The sequence below is a fragment of the Macrobrachium nipponense genome, chromosome 2 (assembly GCF_015104395.2).
Source record: "Macrobrachium nipponense isolate FS-2020 chromosome 2, ASM1510439v2, whole genome shotgun sequence".
Lineage (NCBI taxonomy): Eukaryota > Metazoa > Arthropoda > Malacostraca > Decapoda > Palaemonidae > Macrobrachium > Macrobrachium nipponense.
This window is the reverse complement of record NC_087201.1, coordinates 154,930,100-154,955,826: the sequence shown is the minus strand read 5'-3', so window position 1 is coordinate 154,955,826 and position 25,727 is coordinate 154,930,100. Positions and strand designations below refer to the sequence as shown.

The window sequence follows — 25,727 nt, the reverse complement described above, 5'->3', positions numbered from 1 at the left end:
TGTCTGCTAACCGGTAAAAGTATGTTGTACCAACTGCTCCTGCTAATTGCATTAAAATCATAATGGCGCCATGTATTTATTTATTTACTTCGTTACCTTCAGTCAGAGTCGTTTCTGTAATAACTTGCTGTGAGCAAAGACTTCTGATAGCATCAAATACAGAATACAGTGGACCTGCATTTTAAAAAACTGAAATTGTGCTATTTTCAACACAAGTGTCTTCAAGACGGTGCGTTGTATAAGAAAAAACTTGTTTTTCATGGAAGTTTCGCATGCAAACGATTGTATTTAAGAACAGTCTGGATCCGAGGGAGCTTTTTCATCGTGTTTTTTACTTTGTGACCGTTATCAGAAAAGTCGTTGCAAAGGTTATTGTTAGTTTTGTCCTCAACATTTTTGCTTTTCTTCTGTCGTTGATACAATGGAGATGTTTGAGGGAGCTTAGTTGTCATTGTTCCCGTTCGTTATACGTTTCTCCTCTCTCCTCTCTCTCTCTCTCCCTCTTCTCTCGTCTCGCTCCTCTCTCGTTTCTCTCTCTCTCTCTCTCTAATATATATATATATATATATATATCTATATATATATATATATATATATATAGTCTAAAAGGAAGCTCGGTTTTATGTAGTGTTTATTCTTGAGTCTAAGGATAACGAATTAGAGATTAAAACCGTGCACACAAAAACCCTTTTATGGTTAGTGAAGCTAATAATGACGTCTCTTATTATCTAATAAAGGTAAGCCTTCTGAATTACGTGTAATGATAATCCCCCCGTAGTCTATCAGTCCCACACCTTCGGTGGAAGCTACCCTTGTAATCACGGCGTTTCAGTCCATAATAAACTTCGTAACTAATCGGCCGAGTTTTTTTTTCTTTCTTTTCCTTGCCCGAAGATAATCATGCAGTTTTTTCTCTACTCCATTTATGTCCGTTTTATAAATATCGGCTGCTCCTTCCGCCTGTGATGATGATGGCTCTCTTCATTCTCTTTTTCTGACATTAGCGCCGTTGTTACGCGTTTGATGTACCGTCACCTAGACCCAGGTTTTGATGAAGCGCTTCCAATCTCTGTGATTATGTCGATGGTGTGCTTGCACGACGATGGTGGCTGGATTGTTGCGGAGATGTTGTCTTCTGGGGGAGAATGTGTGTGTGTTTGTGTGTAAGGTGACCTAGTCGTGATTATGATATCGCGGGTTTGTTTCCCGCTACCGGACATCATGATTTCTTTCATATTTCTTTGAAGTTGGATCTCGAGGCTTTCTATGACAAGCGTATCCAAAGAACAGCAAAGAATTTGAGAAGTTAAGGGAGCATTGTGGCTTTTTCATTTATATATGTATCTGGTAAAAAGGATCAGTAGATTTTACATATATGTATATATGTATGTATGTCTGTATTATGTGCGTGTGGTTGATGCTAAAACCTTCATTCACAGCAAATGATTACCGGATATTTGTCGACCAAAAAATTGTACTGTGTAAATCATTGCTTGTAATTCATTATTCAACTGATTTTATTGCAATAACCTTGGCGTTTTTTCTGACTTGATATTCATTCAGAGCGATTGTTATTAATTAATAATTAAATAAGATATGAATTAATCTATCTAATTCCGTTTGGATATATTTCTAAGACTAAGTTTCACCTCACCCATTCATTTGTATTTAGCCGTCTTGTAGTGATATAGTTCCCATCTGTCATATTTGATCGTACCATAAGTGGTTTATTGTTCCCTCGGCTGATTTCGTTTTAGATATTTAATAAGGCAAATGGACAGAACGCATCGGTGGCGCCATCTGTTTTTTACAACGGCCGTTTCTCTTTCACCTTCACTTTTCTCCTCTGCCCTGGACCCCCTCCCGACATACTCTCCCCCCTACCCCCAACCTTCCTTCCGGGACCCCCCACCCCCCATCTCCCTCCCACCCCCCACCTCCACACCCTTGTACATTCACCCACCATGACCCACACTATCCTCACCTTCTGCCCCACCGGCTGGGAGGGGGAAAATGACACCTGTCATGAACTCGTACTACAGTTTTTCTTCGTCAGTACTTCTGGGGGGGAGACACCGCGCCTTCTCCAGCAGTCGGAAAAAGGTCCTTGGTAATTGGCCTCAACTTTTTTTTTTATACTCGCTTATTTTTCTTTCTACCCCAAAAGAATTTATGGGTTGAGGTCGGTTTCATATCTCCCTAGGTGGCATGTTGACCTGTGACTCAATGCCTGGCCGTACCTTCCCCCCTCCCCACTCCTCCCCCTCGTGACCTGATCCCTACTTTGGATAGCCCATTCCTCCCGTTTACTTGACTCTCGTTTCTCCAGCTTTCCCCCCCCACCCCACCCCTCCTACACCCCAACGAGGATGGGTGGGGAGGGTGATTCAGACGCCTTACTTCGGAGGCCGTGATATGGGCTGGAGATAAACGATGCACTAATTGTTTGCGTCAGTTACAAGTACTTGTGTGACTTGTGTTTACTTCTAAGTTGACATCTTGTTGCACTGTTTTTCTTACGGAGTCATTTGGAATCACCTTCATGTCGAGTATTTTTAACATGAATCATTTTTGAATAAACACCTGGTGTACGTATACACATACACTCTCATTTTAAGTCCAAGTATATTTGTATATTTTTGCTTGCTTGGCATATGCAGACGTAATGTATTCATCTGTATTGAATTCAGGTATATTTGTATATTTTTGCGTGCAGGACATCTACATACGCAATGTATATATGTGTATGCATCACAAATACACCCGAAAAATTACATGTGTTGAACTTATCTGCTCATGTTAGGTTTTCCACTGTATCTGAATCGCACGCACTTTAGACTTATATGAAAAACTCCCTGGATCTGTTGGGCCTAACAAATGTGTGATAGAAATACATTTGCAGGAAGAGTAACAAAGTGTTTGGATACAAGGTTTGTCTCATTCCTATGGTCGTGTTAGATTTTCTGCTAGATCTGAATTAAACTGACTTTGACCTATCTTTTAAACCCCTTTGAATATGTTAGGCCTAACAAAAGTGGGACAGAAATGCGTTTGAAGGAAAGGTAAGCAGCAAAGCATTTGGATACAAAGTTTGATTCTTATGCCTATTTTCTTCATAAAACCACAGGTGTCTTTTCGAGTACACGTTTTCCAAACATCTCCCGGATCAGAATAAACACCAGGATGCAGCTGATGTTTATGGACGAAAAGCGTTTGCCACACGGGCAGTTTCAACACCCGGTCGAAACTCTAGTGTCGCAAAGAGATACTCGTTCGAAAGTGCGAAGGCTTCGTACACAAACAACTTTTTTTTTTTTCATTATTCGTCTTTCTTCCTTTGGATTATCTTCGTCATATTTTGAAAGACCCAGAGCTTTATTCTATTCTGCAACGTTTTGCAATAAATTAAGAAAGGTTGCATTTGTTTTATGGTTTTCTTGAAAGACTTAGCCTATAGTTTTTTTTTCTCTTTTTTTTCTGGTCACGATGGGTACGAATTTGTCGTGCTTTCCGGGGGACGATCTGGGCTAACCGCACCATTTTCTCACCTTGACTCATAATTAGCACATTTTTGTCTTACTCATGCTCCACTTAGCTGCTTTTCACCCCATATAAGTAGTCGAGACTGAAGTGTCCGTTGTTGGTGAAGCTTCCAGTTGTAATGACTGTCTTGAGAAACTTAACGAACTTTTCCGCATTTTCTTACAACATGGTTCGAATTCTGTTCTCATGATATAGTGTTGTTTTATTAATCTCTTGAAATACAGATAGCATTTTCAATTAGACAATTAATTATTGAACGGCTTTTATTCAGAATCAACAATGCAAAATTATTAGGTCAAGTTTTCTCAATAGCCAATTCTTTTAAGTTTAGCTCAAGGTTCTTTCTCGTATCTACTCTGATTTTGATTGAATTACATAAAAATGGAAATGTTAATTAAGAATGTAGAATAGCCGTATATTTGCTTCTGAGAGAGAGAGAGAGGAGAAGGAAGGAGGAAAAAGGGGGGGGGGGAAGAGGGAGAGAATACGAGAGAGAGAGAGAGAGAGAGAGAGAGGTTTGAAACGTGTGGATGCCGTAAATATTTCCATGGCCGAAGCACAATTTCTCTCTCTCTCTCTCTCTCTCTCCGAAATAGAAATAGTTTCCTTATTCGATCGGCATCTGAAAGTTGGTTAATTACCACATTCCTGCGGCATGCAAGGGGTTAATTGCAAGGTTAATCGGTTGGTTTTTAAGGCCAGTAGTTAGTTACCTGTTGCTAATTAAAATGCATAATTTGCATGCGGAGGTGACTAGGCAGCTCCCGGTTCCCGTGACATACTGACCCTGTCAGTCTGTCTGTCTGTCTGTCTGTCTTGTTGGTGTTATGGGACGATAATTACGAAATCTTTCGTTCCTTGTAGGCTGCCGGTGCTTAAATAAATGATAGGTGTCTTTATGTTTCATGTTTTTATATATTATTGGGTGGAGGTTTGTGTTTCTTCGGGACGAAATATATAGGGTTAATGTCTTGACTTCCTTTTGAGGATGCCATTACTTAGGTAAATGATAAGTGTCTTGATTAAATTTACGTGTAATTGGTTTGATTTTTTAGGGTTTTTAGGGGGAGGGTGGTGGCCTTAAGGGAGGGGGGGGGGGCAAATAGGTTTAATGTCTTTGAAAGCCTCTATTATTTTTTTAGTAGTTTCAGAAATGGTACTGTGAGGATGAAGGGTTACAACAATTATATAAAAGTAGTTTTTTTTAATTAAATAATCGCAGCTGATAATTTAACTTTCCAGAACCTTATTTATACAATATTTCATTTGTCTTCGCCATCTTTGGTATTCACGAAGCATCTAATTTGTATTAATTATCCTCTGGAAGCCGCAAAAGGATTTTTAGAATTTATAATGTCGGAGAAAATTGGGTCGGAATGAAACTGGCTGGGAAGGAACTTTCAGGTTCCAGGATGAGAGAAATAATGACTCGGTAATTTAAGCGAGCTGGAATCTGCAGTGGACTTCGATCGCATCACCTGATGATGGGAGACGACGGTGTTGTATTGAAAATCCAAATGAAATTGAAACCTTCTACTTGGAAATAGTACACAGTTTTTTGGTGCAATCACGCTCGTACTTTTGGGTCCTCGTAGTTCGGGATTTGAATGTTGAATTATGAATTATGATTGCAACATCGTTACTTGTGAGATGTGTGTTTTCTTAAAGTTAAGTTGTCACTTTGTTGGCAAGGAATTTAGTGGTAACAATTTTTTCAAACTGCTGCTGTTAGTGCTTTTTAATATTCTAATGGCATTATAAACGCCAATTTGATAGACTACAAGTGTACTTGATTATTTTTATGGATATATATTCATATGTCCTTCCATAAAAAAACTGAACTTTCATAAAAGAAATTGAAAGAAAAAAAAAATAACAGAAAGGAAATGTAATTCTAAATTGCTCGTTAAGTTTGTCTTAATATTACTTCTCGCTTCTTCTCTCGCATGTTGACACGATTTCTGCTCATAATTTTGTTCCACTAATCCTTCACGTGAGGTCGCATCACGCATCTCTCAAGTCTTCTGAAGGTCACGCCGGAATATCTACTTCTTTGTTTGCTACAGCAGGAACCATGACGAATTTTGAGAAACTTTCGAAATGAACTGCAATGTTTCGTTAAAGACAGTTCAGTTGTTCGTAATGTTGTCACTTACGTGATGCAGATGAGAGAGAGAGAGAGAGAGAGAGAGAGAGGAGAGAGAGAGAGAATGTATGTGTTCGTGTGTGTGTGTGTACCAACCCCTTGTCAGAAGTAACGGGTTTTATGTATTCCCTATTTATCGGAATTTAAATATTGCCGTAAGCTGTAACAAGTTGACACAGCTCGCCTATTTTTTTCTTCAAATATACACTCTCAGACTAATAAAAGTTAAAAAAAAAAAAATATACACTCAGAGCATCGTAAATGAGCATTCAATCTCCCTCTGAACGTTGCTTTCCTGTCTGTAATGCACTAACCACTTCCTTAGTGTTCTCGAAGCTCTTCAAACAAGGTTAACTTGTCTTGCTTCTGTAAGTTCACTGAACAGTCGAGAAGAGGGTCATTTGCCTGGGTAAAAGTTGCGGTGTTAGCCTTAGACAGCTAACTGTCATTTCTATAGGGACTTCAGGTGGACTTGGAAACTGTATAACTTAGCCTAATTTTTTTTTTTTAATTTATATTGATTTTTGGTATTATGCCAAGAACTGGGGCAACTAAGGCCATTCAGCGCTGAAACGGAAATTGGCAGTAAAAGGTTTGAGAGGTTTTACAGGAGGAAAACCTTAAAGCAGTTGCACTATGAAACAATTGTGAGGAGAGGGTGGACAGTAAGATGGATGAAAGAGAATATGAACGGGGGTACAGTAAAAGGAATGAAAGGAGTTGCAGCTAGGGTCTGAAGGGACGCTACAAAGAACCTTAAGTAATGCCTACATTGAACCGAATGAGGTGCACTGACGGCACTAGCCTCATACAGTTTTTTTTTCAGACCCATGTACACACACACACACACAGAGAACGAGAGAGATTTTATTTATTTTCCCATAAGCTCTGTGAATCCCAGGGAAACCTAGTTTTAATTTTAAACAGCCAAGTCAATAGCTGATATCTAGGGAAACCTTGCCTATAGTTGTCTAATAGCTCGGTTCATTAGCCAACGAAACTTGAATCTTTTAACCGTGTGAACAGGCCCGCTTTGTTTCTGCCAGTCCAGTGAACAGCCACTGTGGCATCCATTCGAGATTAGAATGTCTAGAGTTACATTGCCACCTTCATTTCCGAATTGAGTGCTTGGCTCCATATGTGGAGGCAGATAAGATCCCCCCTTGTGATTTCCTTAAGTATAAGTGCTCTTTGGAATGACGGAAGGCGAGATGAGACCGGGGTACATGATATTTTTACATAAGGTGAAGGTATGCAGCATTTGCATTACAAGAATTTTTTTTATAAGGTTCATATAATTCAAGGGCAGGAATAACCAAGGAATTTTAGGTTCCTGTCAAGACGTTTTAATTTAGGTAAACAACATCTGGCTAAAACAATATTAAAGATTTGTGAACGTATTTTTTGTTCAGGGATTTCAACTGCAGTGCAGCTGTTATTATAAATGGTAGATATTATGGACTGATGCTGTAGAATTTTCTAAAGCAATTTATACATACATACTATATATATATATATATATATATATATTATATATATATATATATATATGTGTGTGTGTGTGTGTGTGTGTGTGTATCTCCTGTATATAAATGTGTAATATATATATCCTGTACATATAGATACATACATACATTCATAGAGAGAGAGAGAGAGAGAGAGAGAGAACGTCTTTGTGTGTGCGTGCACGAGTGCAGATATCCTAAAGGCGATGATTATACGTTTGTTTACGCAAGCACGTGCTTTATTCCCTCTTCTTCAAAGGCATTTATGGCGAACTGAGAAAGAGTTGCGCAGAGAAGCCCAGAAGTGTAGCTCTTCACGCATCTTTTTTAAAAAGAACCGAGGATTGGTGCCGAGTGTGTGTGTGTGTGTTGTTGGTTGGTTGGTTGGAAGTTGGTACCACCCATGAAGTTTCATAAGTTTTGCGGTTTGGAATTTAAATGGGTGCCAGTTTACTGCTCGGCAATTTATGCCAAATTATCTCCGTTTTAGATGTCAATAAACTGAAGTACCCTGGCGGCAATCTCTCTCTCTCTCTCTCTAGAATTACTATCTGTTGGGACTGTTTATTTTATTTATATTTTTATAACTCTTCAGTTGCTATTTTATTGTCAGTATAGTCTAAGTCTGAATGTTCCCAAGTTCTAATATTGAAGGTTGAGCTTCTAATACTTCCTAAGATTTTGCCCCCCTCGTCAATTCTTGAGTAATTTGTATAAGTCTAAATTTACTTGGTCAATGCCAAAATGGTGACTTAGGTACGAGAGAGAGAGAGAGAGAGAGAGAGAGAAAGTTCACAAGGCAAAAGAGAGTGAGATGGTTGGTATTCAAAAGTGTTGTAAGACTTCAGAGGAGATTTCAAGATTGGGGAGAACTGTTCATGTAATAATGGAATGCTTGTCAAGGCACAAATTGGGGCCACATGCTTAATGGGGCCACTCTGATGCCACAGAAATTGTTGTTGACATTTATGTTACCAATTTCAATTCGAGGATGGTAAGGTTCCTGTTATTGTGTATTTATTTTTGGTTTTGGACATCTAAATACTTTTAAAACTGGCCCAGTTCCTTAATGGACTGTTCACGAATGTCTGTGAAGGCATACCGGTTTCCATATGTTCACAAGCTCTTCAGTTTCAGTATGGCAGACGTTTGGATATGAACGTCATGTTCACTCGTAGAAAGTTCTTTTAGTTTTTCTCCGATTGGAAGTTATCTAGAAGATCGAGCATTGCAAAGGGAACTAATTACCTTAAGAAATGGCATTTCCTGTCGTTAACATCTTTTACAACACGCTCCTCAATGGGTTATTATTGATAGCATATTGCTGTCGTGGTGTTGCCACAGAAATGGCGCCTTGATGAGAGGCAGAGACATCTGTTGGTGTGGAGGGCAACTAAGAAAAGACTGCCATCACTTTAAGAATACGATTCGTGTGGGTAGATCTTTAGTTTTATTGCCTTACTTACGTTGCAGGTAGCATCTCCGGGATGATTATGTTTTATGTATATTCGATACATATTTTGCTCTTTCTAATAAATAAAGAATAAGTATTTTTATTAATAAAGTATTGTTGTTTTGTCGTCAGTAGTAGTAAAGCTATAAAAATTAATGATTTTTTATCGTTATACCAGATAAGGACATTCAGTGAGTTGCCTGTTGCAAAATAATTTATTATATTAATATATATATATATATTATATATATATATATCTATATATATATATATATATAATATTAACTCAGGCAGTCATCCAGATCCTTGCGAGTTTATGATAATGGGTGATTTGCATTGCAAATCTTCTAATAAGAAATTCAGCTTGCCCATAAGCAGGTATCTGACCATTTTGTAAATTGCATTTGCAACTCAAGGAACTTTTGTTTTGCGTTTGGAATTGTCAGTTGTTCTGTGCCGTTTTGAAAGTCGATGCCAATTAACTGTAGATAATGTGGCATAATTTTTAGTTAATTGTGCCTTATATATATATATTAATATATATATATATATAGATATATATATATATATATATATATATATATATATATATATATAAAATAATAATAGCCACAATGCCCCCTTAATTTCTCAAAATCTGGTCAGGTCGCCAAGGTAAACTAGTCGTGATTACTGTGTAGCGAGTTCGTTTTCCGCTACCGGACATCATGATTTCTGTCATACTTCTTTGAAGTTGGATCTTGAGGCTTTGTAGTGACAAGTGTATCCAAAAAAGACCAAAGAATTTGAGAAGTTAAGGGGAGCATTGTGACTATTACATTTACATATGTATCTGTTAAAAATGACCAGTAGATTACACACACACACACACACACACACACACACACACACACACACACACTTAGGCTCACTTCATACACATACTTCTTGGATGTTGACCCTTTGCTTTCAGTCCCTCTTTCATGCTATCTATCATCCTTTCTTTAGTCGTCTTTTCCTCCTACCTTCCAATAACCCCTGATTCCAATATCCACTAACCTATCATCCTCCATTCCCCTGATTCTACTAACCTATCATCTTCCATTCTTACCAAGTGAACGAACCATCTAAAAAAAAACCCTGATCCATCCATATTCATAAACACTGAACCTCTATACATTTCACTTCCACAAAGAAGAGTTGGCTCAGCAATAATTCCCTCATACTTCCTCACCTTTTGCTCATAAAGTAACTCCAATCTCTCTCCCAGTCTCTTGCAAACACCCTGCTACCTTCCTTGCTTCACTTATTCTGTGGTTCAGCTTTTTCTCATCCTGCCATTATCGGACGCATTTATTCCTTCCCAGATAAATGTATACTCATCTTTTTCTACCATCCAAGCTGACACCCGTGTATCCAACCTCCTATATAGTTCCCATTAACCCCTCATAAATCTTTCTCTTTTATATGTAGGGTCGGCTTTCTACCTTTGGAAACAGACACACATACCCACACAATGTGTGGGTGTCATCCTTGCGTGCTTGCATTGTGAATTTATATGTGAAACACAAGGATATTTAAATATAGGATGCAAAGGAAAATACCGGCAAAATGGGTTTAAAAGACGCAGCGACTGGACAAAGAAGCCAAGGTCTAATCGCAAAAGGCAGCTTCCCGCTGCATAGCGAATGAATGGAAGGATGGTGGTAGCATGTCGGCCCCCCAACAAAAAAAAAAATCTACTTAAATCTCGTTGAATCTAACGAAGAGCGAGAATTGGGGAGTGGCCCGCCCTTATTTGGAGTCCGGTTTAGTTTCGTTAAGTGGACCAATCGCCGCCACCCCTCACCCCCCCACCTCCCTTCTTATTATTATTATTTTTTTTATGTTGTTCCTAGAAAGGAGATGGCTCGTGTCTGCAAACTGGCTTAGGTCATGTATGGTCTCAACAAGGGTCAGCTTACTTACTTTTGACTTGAATCGTGTTGAAATTGCCCGATGCCCTCTCTCTCTCTCTCTCTCTCTTCTCTCTCTCTCTCTCTCTCTCTCTCTGTACAGTAAGCCAAATGAGTTATCTAGAAGAGAGGCAAAACATTATTTAATTTCATTTGATCTTGATTTGTTTTTGGTACATCTCAAGTTTATTATTATTATATTATATTATTATTATTATATTATTATATTTTATTATATATATATATATATATAATATACATAGCTATAGATTTATATATATACATGCATGTATGTATATTATATATATCAAGTGTGTGTGTATTTGTGTATTAGAATGTTATCTTATTTATCCTAGTATTTAGAGAATTGAGAAGAGAAGTTTGAAAAGGAAACCATAATACATATGAGTAATTCAGCCATTCTTATTCACCATAACGAGTACAGTTGGATAATATGAGAATAGAGCTCTTTAGTGGATGTTGTTAAGACCTCTAGGGAGGTCAAGTTGAAAAAGGACCCTTTCACCATAAGGAGGGCTAATTGCTCTCTCTCTCTCTCTCTCTCTCTCTCTCTCTCTCTCTCTCTCTCTCTCTCATAAAATTGTTTATTTGCCAGAATAAGGGTCAAAATGATTTACTAACTCTCTCTCTCTCTCCTTTGTGGGACTGACAATGTTCAAAGTGATTTACGAAGTTTATGTGTTTTAGATACCTAAATGAGCCCTTATCAGTTTGGTAACTTGTGTCCAGTATTTTAATATTGATTTCATTGACCAACGCAGTATGGTTGTTGTCGAAAAAGAAACTTTTTTCCAACTGTCACAACCAGTAGTTTTATTTGCTCTCAATAGTCAGCTGATTTTAGCTTTGTCTCCTTACTCGAAGCTAAATTCATCTATGTCTCCTTATTCGCAGTTAAATTCAACTTTCTCGCCTTACTCAAAGTTAATTTCAGCCTTTTCTCCCTGCTCTAAGCTAATTTCAGCTTTGTCACTTTACTCGAAGCTAAATTCATCTTTGTCTCCCTACTCGAAGCCAATTCAACTTTCTCGCCTTACTCAAGCTAATTTCAGCCTTTTCTCCTTCCTCTAAGCTAATTTCAGCCTTTTCTCCTTCCTCTAAGCTAATTTCAGCTTTTTACTACGAGCTCTTTGATATTGCTATATGCTTTGGCATCATACTTGCAGCTGGATTTGAAGAGATAGGGGGAACACGACATTCCTTCGCATGAGGCATCGGAAACACCAAGATGGAAGTCTACTCCAGACTTTAATTTCGGAATTACGGACAGATTATTGTCAATATGTAGTGCCAGTTGCGCCTTTCACTCGGGGTTAACCTTTGACCTCGCCATACCCATGTGTGTGTGACCCAAACGACCTTGCCCCCGGAGAAAAGTTCCCGGTCCCCTACCCCACTCTCCCTCCCCCTGGGACCCTCCCCTGTCATACAGGATGTCTCATGCATCCAAAGACAGTGTTCTGCAATTGATTCATGAACCTTGTCATTGCAAAGACCACCAATCAAGATTTTGACTGAGGAGTAATCGCCCGTAGGCTCATGTAGATCTCAAAAAGTCCAGCTGAGAAACGAATATGCCGGTAGGAGAACAGCTGTTTTCCGAACAGCTGATCCAGCGGGTGGTTGGAGGGGGGTGGGTGGATTTTGGCTCTCACGAGTGGGAGCTGGAGAAGGAGGAGGAGGAGGGGAGGAGATAGGGGAAGGGGAAATGAGTTTTGAAGTGCCACATTCGAAGCAGCGACCTTAGCCTATCCTTCTATTGTTGTAGAACGCGTGAAAGCTGGCCGGATTGGCATTGTGAAGCTACCCCTCTCTCCCCTCCCCCCTCCACTCCACTCACATTCCGGTTCTCGTTAAACGAACGGCTATCGCAAATTAGCATTCTTGTTTTGTCATCTGTCCAGTAAAAACTATTGTTTAGTGGCTTTCATTAAGATTTTTTGTCAGGTGAACACAGTGTACGTCGTTATGATAGTTTTCTATCAAATTCGTGGTTGAAAAAATCGGCATTAGTGGGGCTGACGGTTTGGTACTAAAATTCATTAGTATACTAAGTTTTAAAGGTTATTGGATTGTGCATACGATTGACTATGACGACTTTTGCGGTATGAGTAAATAATTTTATAAGGAAATTCAAGTTGTATATTGAGGACAACGCATAATAAGAGAAACTTTCCTTCACTTGAACTCTAGACCTTTGCTTGATAATGTTCAGATTGTGTTCTCTAGATAAACATGATCACGGGTCTTCGTAAAGATTTAAATGTACCTTTTGATTAGTTAGTGATGGCAATTTCATGATTGGGATTCATTAATTCCACGGATTATTTTGAATTCTATTAACATATGGACGTGTAAATTTTATATTACTAGTTATGATACATTGTTAACATCATTAACCTTTTTTTTCTTTTCGTTTCAGGTTGTCGACTGCCTCTTTGCGCTCGGTGGATTGGTAAGATGGCGGCAGATTCTGATTTTTATATTCTTCATTTAACACCAGACCTTTAAAAAGCCTCTTCATTTGCTTTTTAAACCTATAAAACCTATGCATATTTGGCAAAAGGTCAGGGTGATGCTTCAGTCTGCTTTTGTGCGCTATGATGACATGAATGGTACTACAGTTCAAATCCTTAGGCTAAGTTAGGATTTTTTTTTCTTTATGTAGACTGACTGTCTTTGTTAATTTCCAAAAATCTTGACATTGATTTTCATATTTTATATTTCTGAATAATGGGAATCCCCATAGTTATGAGGCGAGTGGAATATTATAGGTGAGCTTAAATGAGACGTTATGCATGCAGTTTGATTTTATCACATTTATCTTTACTAATCCACAGAAATAGATGCTAAACTATCGTAGAGTGTTTATAAAATCTAGCAGAGGTCAGGGCCAACAGACTTATAAGGAGAGAGAGAGAGAGAGAGAGAGAGAGAGAGAGAGAGAGAGAGAGAGAGAGAGAGAGAGAGAGAGAGAGAGTTTGTAAAACGAGACAGAGATAGAATGAACAAGATTGAAAATAGGCTATGAGCAGGTGGTGGGATATCCGGTGTTGGTAAGAGTCGCTCCCTGATAGCGTTCAAGATAGAATCTACCTTATGGTACATTGCATTAAGGATGATAATGTAATGTTCGAAAGTTGCCGAGTACATAAGTCGTTGCTGCTTTGATCTCGCTTAGTAGTAAATTTCAAAAGGATTGTCTTAATTTAATGGCGAGACTTATACGAAGACAGAAATGGTTGCAAGTTAATGAAAAAGGGACTGTATTGTTGTGTAAATTAAACTCGGATAGTATATGAGGGGTCCAAGATATTGGTTAGATAACTGTGAGCTCATAGTTTAGGCTAGCAGTGTGTGTGGGGTACTATATATTAATTATAATATATATATAGATAATAAATATATTAAAATATATATATTTATACTATTATTATATATATATATTAAATAATATTTATTAACTATATATTAAATATTAATATAATAAAAGTTATATGTAATTAATAAAATTTTTTTTTAAATATAATATATGTTTAATTATAATTTAATTTTAATATTAAATATAATATATATATTTAATATTATTATATAATATAAATTATACTAAATTAATTATATATATCTATATATATTTATTTTTATAATTATATTATATAATTAATTATTATTATATTATATATTATATTATATTTTAAAAATAATTATTATATAATTATAGTAAATTTATATTAATTTTAATATTTAAATAAAATATATATAATAGTATTATTATGTAATATAATATTTATATATATTAATATTTATAATTATTAATAATATTTAAAATAATTAAATTATTTTATTAAATTAATTATTTAATTATAATATATATAATAATTATAATTAAATTATAAGTATTATATTAATATTATATATATATATATAATATATATATATATATATATATATATGTAGATAGATAAATAGATAGATTGGATGAACATTTGGCAGAAGACTTACTCAATTGAAGCTACTTGTACGTACACAGAATGCTCAATTATGTCTGTCCCACCCGCTTACATACACTTACGCTTCGTGATATCAATGCCTTCCGTTTTAACATTTCCACCCTGACTTATTAACACTTTCTTGGTCTCCTGCCCTTCCTTCCCTCCAAAGAATTCAAATTATAGACGCAACATTTACTTAGCCACATCTGTTCTCTCTATATTACCAAGCCACCTCAAACTACTTTCCATGCAGGTTTTGCCAGTGCCAACCTTTCTACTGCCTCTCTTTTGTACTTACTTTTTTTTCTCTCTCTCCTCCTTTCTGCAAGGAGTTCCTTGTTAGACGAGTCGGTTACATGCTCGACTACCGATCTCAGGATCTGGGTTCGATTCCCAGCTATGCCAAGGCGGAATCAGAGGAATTTATTTCTGGTGATAGAAATGAATTTCTCGATGTGGTTCGGATCTCACAATAAGCTGTAGGTCCCGTTGCTAATTAACCAATTGGTTCCTAGCCACGTAAAAATATCTAATCTTTCGGGCTCAGCCCTAGGAGAGCTGTTAATTAATCAGCTCAGTGGTCTGGTTAAACTACATCCCAGTTCCTTAAAGGAGAGTTAGAATAATCTTGTTGTATATTTTGGCTCTGGCTTTGAAAGTTGGTAGTTTTTTCTAACCCTCCTGCCACATTGACTCCCAAACGACTACGGAAAATAACGTTATTTTTTCATTATATTTACTTATTGTATATATAATGGCTTACATTTACCATCTTGAACTTTTTCATACTAACACCCACTTTCAACTAATGAAAGCTTTAACTTTTTCACCAGTCCTTACAACTTCTCTCTGCATATACCAACTGATACTATTATTTATGTTCACCATTCACTTTCATTCCATTTCCATCGTTTCCTTATCCCTGAATTTATTAACTTCTTCAGCTGTCATTTCTCTTAGTTTTCTTTATTCTGTTTTGTAGAATATTAAATAAACGTGATTTACGACCTACTTTTACACAAAGCCAGTTCCACTCATGTCTACATAGTCTAACATGAACTTTACTTTTTCATAAGTTTACCGTATACAGATTTTTTCCTTTGCCGTGAAACCTGCAACATAATAATAGTTTCTTGAAAATCTCGCACCCTCTTCCTTGCCTGAGTCAGCAATGGTCTTTCCGTGCCACGCCAGTTGTTACTGTTTTGCTTTTCCAGTTAGAAGCCTAACATGCATCTTCCCAGGTGTTTTAAAAATGGCGTTATCATACAAATAATGCTTACCTTTGCTCCAGTTACCTTCAGTTAAAAAACTTCACACTCCTGATTAACCAGTCAGCAAAGCCTAACTATTCCACTGCATACTTACGTATACACATACATATATATAATGTGTGCATCGTACAATGTATGATTATTTTGTGCAAAACAAATATAAAATAAGTTCAGCTTTTTTCTAATGAAGGGGCATCATGTAGGAAGAATTGCATATATTGCAAGCAGAGAAGATTGGGGTTAGATGTGTTAAATATCTTCATTATTTTAAGTCATATGTTGGACTGTTATACCAGGTGAGGTTGAAATTCATGTAAGACCACAGCCTTTTATGCTGTAACATGCATACAGAAGATGTTTTTGGAAAATATTTAAAGAATTTGAGAACTCATTTTGATTACCATCTTCACTAATTGCAAGAGTATTCATGATTATTTTTTTACTGAAGAACTTGGAAATACTTTCTTTAATCTTCTTTTTTCTCATAGAAACTCTTAAATTAAACCTTAAAATGAATAACAACCGGATTGTAGATTACGATGTTAGTTCATGATTGGTTGGAAAGTTTAACATGTATATTTCATAAAAAAAAAATCAAAATAAATACGACAGAGGTATAAGGAAGAAAAAATCTATTAATTCTTTATTCTACAGGCCCAGAAAAGAGGTTTCGATGGTCCTGTCATAGGCGTTAAGGTAGCAATGGAGAACAAGAGGAACTTCTCGCAAGACAAACTGAAGGAGTCGCAGAAGATCATTGGTTTGCAGTATGGCAGCAATAAAGGTGCCTCACAGGCTGGTATGACTGCCTATGGCACTGGTAGACAGATCATTCCTGGAGGTAATAAGATAAGAGCTTTTTCTACTTTTAAGAGAAATTATGTAAAATTTTGCTTTATATCTCATAATTGCTAGGTATCATGTCAGGAAAAAGAAGTCTTCAGTGAAGTCTTTTTTTTTTTTTTTTTTTATTACCAAGAACAAGCTGTATTTAGGTTTGCTTTAGAATTGGAGAGGGATTTTCTTGAAATATTTGCCATTGAAATGCATTTTTACTGACTGTGATGGAGAAGGTTTATCTAATTTACATGGACACAAGGAATTGAACTTTTCGAATTACCCTTTGTTCTTGATTAAGCAAGTGATACTGGTATGTTACATTACCATGTTGAATACTATTCTAATCCAAGCGTCACATTTTCAGAGGCCCAAAAAATTGTAAGTACTGATAGCCACAAGATCATCGGTCTTCAGTCTGGAAGTAACAAAGGAGCTTCTCAGGCAGGGATGACACCTTATGGAGCACCCAGGCAAATTATTCCTGATGGTAATTATTTTTCTGTTCGTTTCTGTTGTCCCTTATGAACTGTGTAGCTTGGAGTCAAGTGCCATAATCATTATTAGTATATATGACTTATTTTTTTGCGCTAGCATTTGTAATGTTTGATATTACTGAATTGCAAGAAATATACTTTCATTGCTACTGCACCTCCTGAAGCCAAGTGAAACCATTTATTTTTGTGTAGTTTGAGATTATACTTTTAAATTCATAGAATATAGTAAACATTTAGGTTTTAATACTGTTCACAGAAAACATATTTATTTGTAGCTTTATTAAAGTCTCATTCTTTCAAGTTAATATTTAAGCAAACAAATATTTCTTAACTTGGAAATCTGGCTTTATGCTACAGTGAAGTTGATTTTTACACAGCCTTCTGCGTATGGTCAATAAACCTTGTGAGGTAACTTAAAAATATATTTTTACAGAGTGCTGCTTACTTGATTAAAGTTTATATAGCATTACAATATGTATTTACTTCTTGCATTACATTCTGACTATTAATCAAGAGATAACTTGATTTATGGCTTTTGTCCTTGAAATACCATAGAAACTTCATGTATACATTAATACACTGTCCTGTATATATGCGAAGAAATTCTTTTGTACATTTGCAGTTGTGATGTTGATTTGTTTTAGGCCTGTCATGATGATTAGCATTGATAAAGCATGTTTGCTTCTCTTTGGATTTAAATCTGTGGAACCAAAAATGCCAAGGCTCAAATTTTGGATGCTCTGCATTGCATGAATCATTAATAGAAATTGTCATTTTTGAAGTAACCACTAATGCATTGCTTAAAAATTTATACAGCTCAGAGACTGCATGCCAAGTTCATGGCTCACGTTACTAAGAAAAAATTGTCTGCTGAATCAGTTACCTAACCTCTTGTGAGAACCAGTCTTTGCCTTTATTAATTTTGTAGACTGCCTTTTGCATTTACCCCATGTGCAAAATTCTAGTTGCATTTTTGTCTGTGTTATCTACCTCTTCAAGCAGTTACTTTCAAAGTCCATTATGGTGCATATTTAGTTAAAATTTTATTTGGTGATTTGATACTCTTCATTTCACCTTGTATCTTCATTCTGCAAATTTGTGGTACCTCTTCCCTTCATAACCACTGAAATTGTAGTCATAGTAACACTCATAAACTTGGGAAGATTAGCAATGGTGTGGTGGTTTTCTGTTTCTCACTAAGAATGTTTTAAATTAAAAAATTTACAAACTTCCTTTCTTTTTGAACATTTTTCAGATCTGCAAACCTTACATATTTTTTTAGTAGGGAAAAGGACTTGCAATCATTGTTAGCAGTTCAGTTAAACCTTCCCTAACATGTTTGCGATTCTTTTTTATTGCTTAATGACTATACTTGCAAGTCATGAAGATTGTTGTTTAATGAATGTTGAGTCATTACTTCCATTAAAATGAGCACATTTGGTTCATTATTTTGATTATTTATTTATGTCTAGTAAAGTTTTAATGATATTATAACTTACATCCTCATGGTGTTTTTAGTTTTCAAATGTGTTCAATACAGTACTTTCTAGAGGTGTTCATGACATTCTTCAATGTACTGTATTTTATTCATTGCTTTCAACCAATGGATAATGTTGCATTTTTCAATTTCCTTACAAAACTAGGCTTTCTGATACATGTTTTTATGGCTGCAACTGGTCTTGAGGGTATATCCATAGATCTTGGTTCTTTAAGGTTCCTCTCTTGTATTCAGCGTTGGTATACTAAAAGACCTATATGGTAGGCAATGCTGCAGAATCTTGTACGAGTTATCACTACTCCAACCTCAGAAATCTTAGCGCATTTCTGTGCCTAGGCTGTAGTGTATCTGCAACAAATTTTAGCATTTTTTTGTGCTTTTTTCCCAGTTTAGCAAATTTTCTGGGTTATGCATTATACTTGGCTAGTTATTCACTTTGTACTTGTCATAATGCATGTACGAACGTTATCAAGTACGTACTGTGCTATATCATTTTAAGTAGGTTATAGAAAAACCAATTTTCTTAGGAAAAATTTCTTATTGGCACTCTAGTGGTTATCTAATCTCAGGGATGAGAGTCAACTCTCTCCATCTGAATCATAATTCTCAGAAATCATTCTGCTGACATACAGATTTAACTTGGTCATATGCATTCATGTCTAAGTTTCTTCAGTGCATTTGCTGGAATTTCATCAAGTAGAGGAGTCAATGCTGTTTTTTTTTTTTTTTTTAATCAAATAATGAAATATAATTGGAAAATACATGAACTCTGGTGGTAAGTCAGTACACTATTTAGCACATATACTTTGGAGTTAATACAGTACTAGAAGCTTAGCATACACATTTGAAAATTAAAGAAGGGATCCTTCATCGTAGATATGACATAAGTAAAAATAAAAAGCAAAAGTTTGGTACATCACGTATGTACTTTGTCAGACAACTGTCACCAGAAACTGGTGTGACCCACTAATTCATGTTTGTAATGAACTTTTATGTAGACATTGACAGACCAGTCTTCATGGAGAAGTACTGGATGGTTTTGTTAAAAGGAAGTTTGGTGCTATATTCTGCAGAGTAAATAATTGTATTTGTAGTAATTGAGCACAAGTCTTGATACAGAAATGATTGGATTAAGGATGATTCAGGTGAAGCTGTAATTACAGTACTTAACAGTATTCAAGTGTACATAATGCTATCTCCTGAGTGAAAATTATGATATTGATGAAAGCCTGTTACTTCCCAGGAACTGGAGGTACAAGAGAACTTAGTTTTTATTTGCTTTTTAATCTGAAATTTTTTATATCTTAAAAATTAAAATTATCACACGCTATACTAGAAAAAATGTGTGTTGAAAAATTTTGGTGGTGTATTTTTCTTAATACGTACGTGTATAGCTACCACTGTAAACTCTTGTTACTAGAGGGACAAAGATTAAATTCTTATACGTACTGTACTAGTAAGGCAGTAGTACATGTAAGGCATTACCTTCATTATGTACTCATTAGTTTTATCATGACTGTCAACCAAACCATATATGTAGCTATTATCCACTTAGTGATGTATGCTTAAAAGGTGGACTTACTTAGGCTTAGTCTATACGTATACCTAAAAAGCTGCAATTATCCATATTTTGCTTTTCAATTATTTGAGGGAAACTTTTCAAATGTGTGGGATTTGGAGGGAGTATTTGTATACTTGATGGTATACTTTAGTAATGTGCATAAACCATGCTTACTGTGTAGGTACTTTGGACCGATGAAAGTACGTACATAGCTTATGTGAAATTTGTTTGAGATTATTAAGCTTCTTATAGTTTGCTCATAACTAAATCCATTTGATTTCTGCTGTTATTGCATGCTTTTATCTCAGTTTTGTTCTTCATTAACTACTTCACCCAATAATGTGCGATGGTGGGGTATTTAAAAAAGATGTTTTGAAAGTTATTCCATCTCTAACATTTCCTCAGAATTTGAGATTACACAGACTGTAATCTAATTAACATTTTTGTGTTGAATGTTTTTGCTTTTCATAATCATTTCTAGGACATTGTTTATTGTGAAAGAGGACATTGTTTATTGTGAAAGTAGTAAAATGCAAATATTTTTTATATGTGGACCTCCAGCCTTAACGTTTACTGGTTAGAATATCCTTCATGTAGAGATAGCTGTATTACTGTTATTATAGTGTAGGCATTGCTTTGTAGTGCTTCAGCTTTATATGAAATAGAGCACTTATAAGTAAAGCATTTCCTTTCAACTCTCAAGGGTTGAAGCATTGCGTAATTGAATAGGCTTATCATAGTTTTTAGCGTATTATATTCAAATTCAGAAATTATATACAGTGTAAGAAATGTAAGTAACTATGTATTCAATGTAAGAAATGCAAGTAACTGGATAGTATTAAGCACAAGTCTATAAAGTAGTTTAGGATAAATGGTCTAGCAATAATTTGAGGAAAAATATTTAGGTGCTTGAAACAAAAAGAGCAGAACAATGAAATAAAAACAAGTACAATTATTATGAAAGAAACTAACAAAGATCTGTTAAAAATCTAGTAAAACACAGGCAAATAAAGAATGCATCATCCATCATAGATTGAAACAGTCGGGACCTTGAAATGAATCAACAAATTGAATTGGTTGCTGCTTTCTCTCTCTCTCTCTCTCTCTCTCTCTCTCTCTCTCTCTGTTTTTTTAACATGGTAATTGATTCCTTTCATAAGGTTAGTATTTTTGTCATTTTGTTTGTTTTTAACCTCATGATATATTTTGCTTTAAGGTTTAGACGTCTGAAATTTTATTTTATTATTATCATAAAGCAGTCCAGGCAACTCTTTTGATGATTTTGCACTGCAAAACATTTTTCATACGTCAGATAGGAATTGTTGGACCTGTGATAGGTTTAGGATATCATCTCTCTCTCACAGAGTTTTTAAATAGATATGGCTTATGTTGAGTTAAGTACTTTGCAATATAACTTAGTCTGTGAGGGAACTGAAACTTGGAAAAATTATAACTGCTGTAGCAGAGGAGTGAAGTAGTAGTAAAATCCAGTGTTGTGTAAAGGTACTTTGAAGAGACTGTGCTTTATTACATGAAATGTTATACTTATTATTATTACATAGGTATTTAAAGTGCTTTCCATATAATGAAGGAAAGTGTTTATTTTATAACAGTTTGTATGCTCTTGCAAGATCTAAAACTACTGACATAGTTTGCTAGCAAATACTACAAGAATGAAAGTGAAGGTAATGCTTTATAAGAACTTAAATAAAACTGCTGCAATACTCAGTACAGTAAGTTAACTAAAACATTTTGACTGTAAAAAATAAAATAGATTTTTAAACATAAATGCTTACTGGCTTTGTAAAGAGCTTAGTTAACAGAATATAATATGTACTGTACAGTACTGTAAAACCATTTTGTATTCAGTGTCATGCTGTTACCTGCCTTACAGTTTTCCTGTTCATCTAAAGTTATGTTGTGAGGCTAACCCGTAACCTGAAAAGTAGAATTATCAGAAAAGGCTTATCATATGTATTATAATTCAATTAAGCCTATACTGCACTGTAAGCCATAAAATCTAATGCTTTGACTATACAAGCATAAGGCATATACAGTGTATTCAATTCTGTACTGAAGTGAAATATATATCAGGACCCATCATCTTTAATTCTCCAGCAATGATTTTGACACAGGTTAGTCTCCTCCTGATAAACATTTGGACCTAGAGTAACTTCCAGAGAGGCATAATAGTCAACAGAAATGCACCACCAACCTAAATAGCCAATCTATTTGGTATTTCCTTAGTTGGAACTAATGATGCAGATAGGATTATCTAGCTAATACTCTTGTGTGCAATATATAAGATGCCTTGGATCATCATTGTAGGTATATGGTATGCTATTTATTGGTTATTATTGACCTCAGACCGCACTTCTAGATCCAAATTGTTTATAACCTTTGGAGACTAATGGAATGTGCCAAAAATTATGTTTAAAGCAACGGTTTTCATACAGCCTACCTTGGAATACAAGCAAGGATTTGAAGCAAAACTGTGCAGAACAACTCATTCAAGTGCTGGGGAAGTTTTAAATGACCTCTACAAGTTGGTTAATATTTTTTCTCTTAATACTTAACTGACAAATAAATCTTCCAGATTCACAGAAATTAATTTCTGCGGATGGCCACACCATACTTACTCTCCAGTCTGGAAGTAACAAGGGTGCATCACAAGCTGGCATGACGCCATATGGAGCGCCCCGTCAAATCATTGCTGATGGTAAGAGTATTAGGCAATATAAATTCTGTACAGAAGATGTTGCAGAATTGATTTCCCTTCAAAATCATATTAAGTTTATGATCCCATCGTTAAAGTAATATTTTCCTTCAACAGGGAACAATAGCCTATGTGATTGAATGGTTCAATCTGCATGGTGTACTACTGGTTTATTAAATCTATGTAACTCAAAATTGTACTCCAGTGAAGAGTTACATTATTTGGTTGAGCAAGTTCATAAATTTGTATATATGGCACGGAAATTGGAGACTTGGTTTTCTCTCTATGATGGCATACACCAGGTTCATGTTGTCAAGGTACTCAAATGGTATGCAAATTAGATTTGTTTGTACTTTTTATGTATCTGTATGCCACAATGAGAATGTGGAAATGAAAGGTCAGATTGGTAATGCAAAATGTTGTTAATGAGCACTTTCTATGAGGATTTTTGTACATCACAATTTCTGTGACTTTTATCATTTTTATGAATGTGTGGTTCTTGTGCATCTAGAGTGAGGCTTGTGCAAACAATGTTTTTTGTGATTTATTTCTATGGGAGAAGCATTTGCTTTGTGTAGAACTGCATTTACCTGTGAAAACAATATAGGACATCGGCATTTAAAGGATTCAATGGCATTATTAATAGTATGTACATCAGTATTTAAAGGATTCAATGGCATTATTAATGGTATGCTTTTTCCTTTATAGCTGAACTAGTTACCTGCATCAGAGTTTGTAAATACCATATGATTGCTTCGGTGTGGTATTTGAATGGTTGTTATAATTTTGTCAGTAGATTGTGTACGTATATGTTTTATATTTGGCTCGTGTCTTTCTACGATGTAGATATTTTGGAAGAATTGGTTCTCATTTTATTATGATTTCTCTATTGTCCTTTTAAATGTAACCAGATTTTGACAGGAATCAGAAACTATTATACATTTATTTCCAGAACGAATGCAACTTTATGATTTCAAAGTGCAAAAGAAAAGTTACAATGTTTATCAGCAGCAATGTACAATCTGGGATTAATGCTAAATTTTGGAGTGAAGCAGATTAATCCATGAAGAAATTGGTCAGAATAATCATCACTGTTTCTAGCCAAAGACTACAGGACTTGACGTATCTTGTATGTTATCCTTTTTGAGTACTGACCGTGTGACCACCACCACTAAAGGAGAATCTCCTTTGTGTGCGGTAACCATACTTTCTGGCTTGCAGAGTGTGTCAAGAAGAACAAACATAATCGCGAGAGGAGTAGTTTACCCCATTCAGTAGAGGATGTCTCCCATGATAGCCTGGGATCACATGATGAAGATTCTGCATCATCTGCTGTAGATGAAGATTCATACTCCCAGTCATCGGTCACAGAACAAGAGATTGGCATTGGGGACTCCGGAGGTAGGCAAATGCTCTTCTGAGATTCTGAGTTCCTTTACATAAATATTATCCCCCAATTTAGGACCTCAAGAAATCACACATGATGGTAGCTGCCTCCAGAGAAATAAGTTTTTTTTTTGCATTAAAAGTTTTTCACTTATGATCGTTGAAGTGCCGCAAAAGTAAGAATGTGTACTGTCACAGAAGTGGAGCAGTGAGCTGTGGAAGCCTTTTAGTGGGAAAGGTAATCCAGATATGGAGGAAATGAGGTATAATTCTCAAAGTAAAAGTGAGTGTATCAATTGAAGGAACTACTTGATCACTAACGCTTATAGAGAGTCATCATAAGTTTTTCATTATTTTATAGTTGAAGAATTTACAGCTTGCAAGAGTGGTCAATTAGAACATCTACTCTTTTCAAAGAAGAAAGAAGAAATGATATATAGTACTGACTACGAAGACTTTATGAACATAACTTCAGAACTTCATCTTCCACCGGTTCCATAATTTAGCTTTGCTTCATAGCTTTCTGTAGATGCTTTCTCCTGGCTTGAATGTCAATCAGTTTCAGTTCCATCATCTTATGCCTCTACGTGACCTAGGTTACTGTGGACAGTGTTTTATAGATAGTTCCACCTTAACTGCATGTTTACTTTAATTTTCTTCTGTTACAAGTTAAAGACTTGATCTTTGAAGTATGAAGTAGACAAATGCATGCCACATATAATAGTTTTGTAAATCATTTTTAAGTGCATGATATGCATGAAATGTGTTTTTTGTTAAACGAGCAAGTTTATAGCCTGAAATGTAGTGGAGAGTGGATTGAAATTTCAAGACGCTGAATATTGTGAATTGCATCTTGAACAAATTACGGTAATTTGTTTGACTGATAAGATCATCATCTTGACAACTAGAGGGAAATATTAAAATTTTGAATATCAGCCAGAGTTTGATGAACAGATATGTGATTATTTTACTGCTGAACTTATGAAACTTTGTAGTAACTTTGAGATGTTCTTAAGTGCAATCTCCACAAGTAAAATTCTCTGCTATCTTATGTATGGATTATAGGTTTGATTGTTATAGTCATATGTATATTTCATTATTTTGGTCCAGTATTCAGTAGTAGAGTAAATATGTATGGAATTGTACCAAAATATTAGATTGGAGTCTGTTTTGGAATATTGTACCAACTAAATCAAAGAAAATGGTTGCATATAAATTACTGTGTATTGAATTTAAATGAATGGTTCTTTGGAAAAGAATTCAGTACATATATGGTGTCTGATTGAATGTCAGAACATTGCGTCTCCATAATGATAATGGTTATATTGTTCCAAAAATGTGAATCCTTAAAACGGGTAAAAAGA

At 35.6% G+C, this 25,727-nt stretch overlaps 1 protein-coding gene across 5 annotated transcripts in view; it reads left to right on the top strand.

The window, feature by feature from the left end:
- LOC135221051 (transgelin-3-like) overlaps positions 1-25,727 on the top strand; it is a 156,172-nt gene that overhangs the window by 118,135 nt on the left and 12,310 nt on the right. For 2 of the 5 annotated variants that reach the window (XM_064258788.1, XM_064258789.1), the window contains 5 exons: positions 13,025-13,057; positions 16,523-16,709; positions 17,073-17,195; positions 22,858-22,980; positions 24,199-24,378. In XM_064258788.1, coding sequence (XP_064114858.1) covers positions 13,025-13,057; positions 16,523-16,709; positions 17,073-17,195; positions 22,858-22,980; positions 24,199-24,378 — 646 coding nt within the window. The remainder of the gene's footprint in view (positions 1-13,024; positions 13,058-16,522; positions 16,710-17,072; positions 17,196-22,857; positions 22,981-24,198; positions 24,379-25,727) is intronic. The other 3 variants (XM_064258790.1, XM_064258791.1, XM_064258792.1) reach the window with 2 other exon arrangements.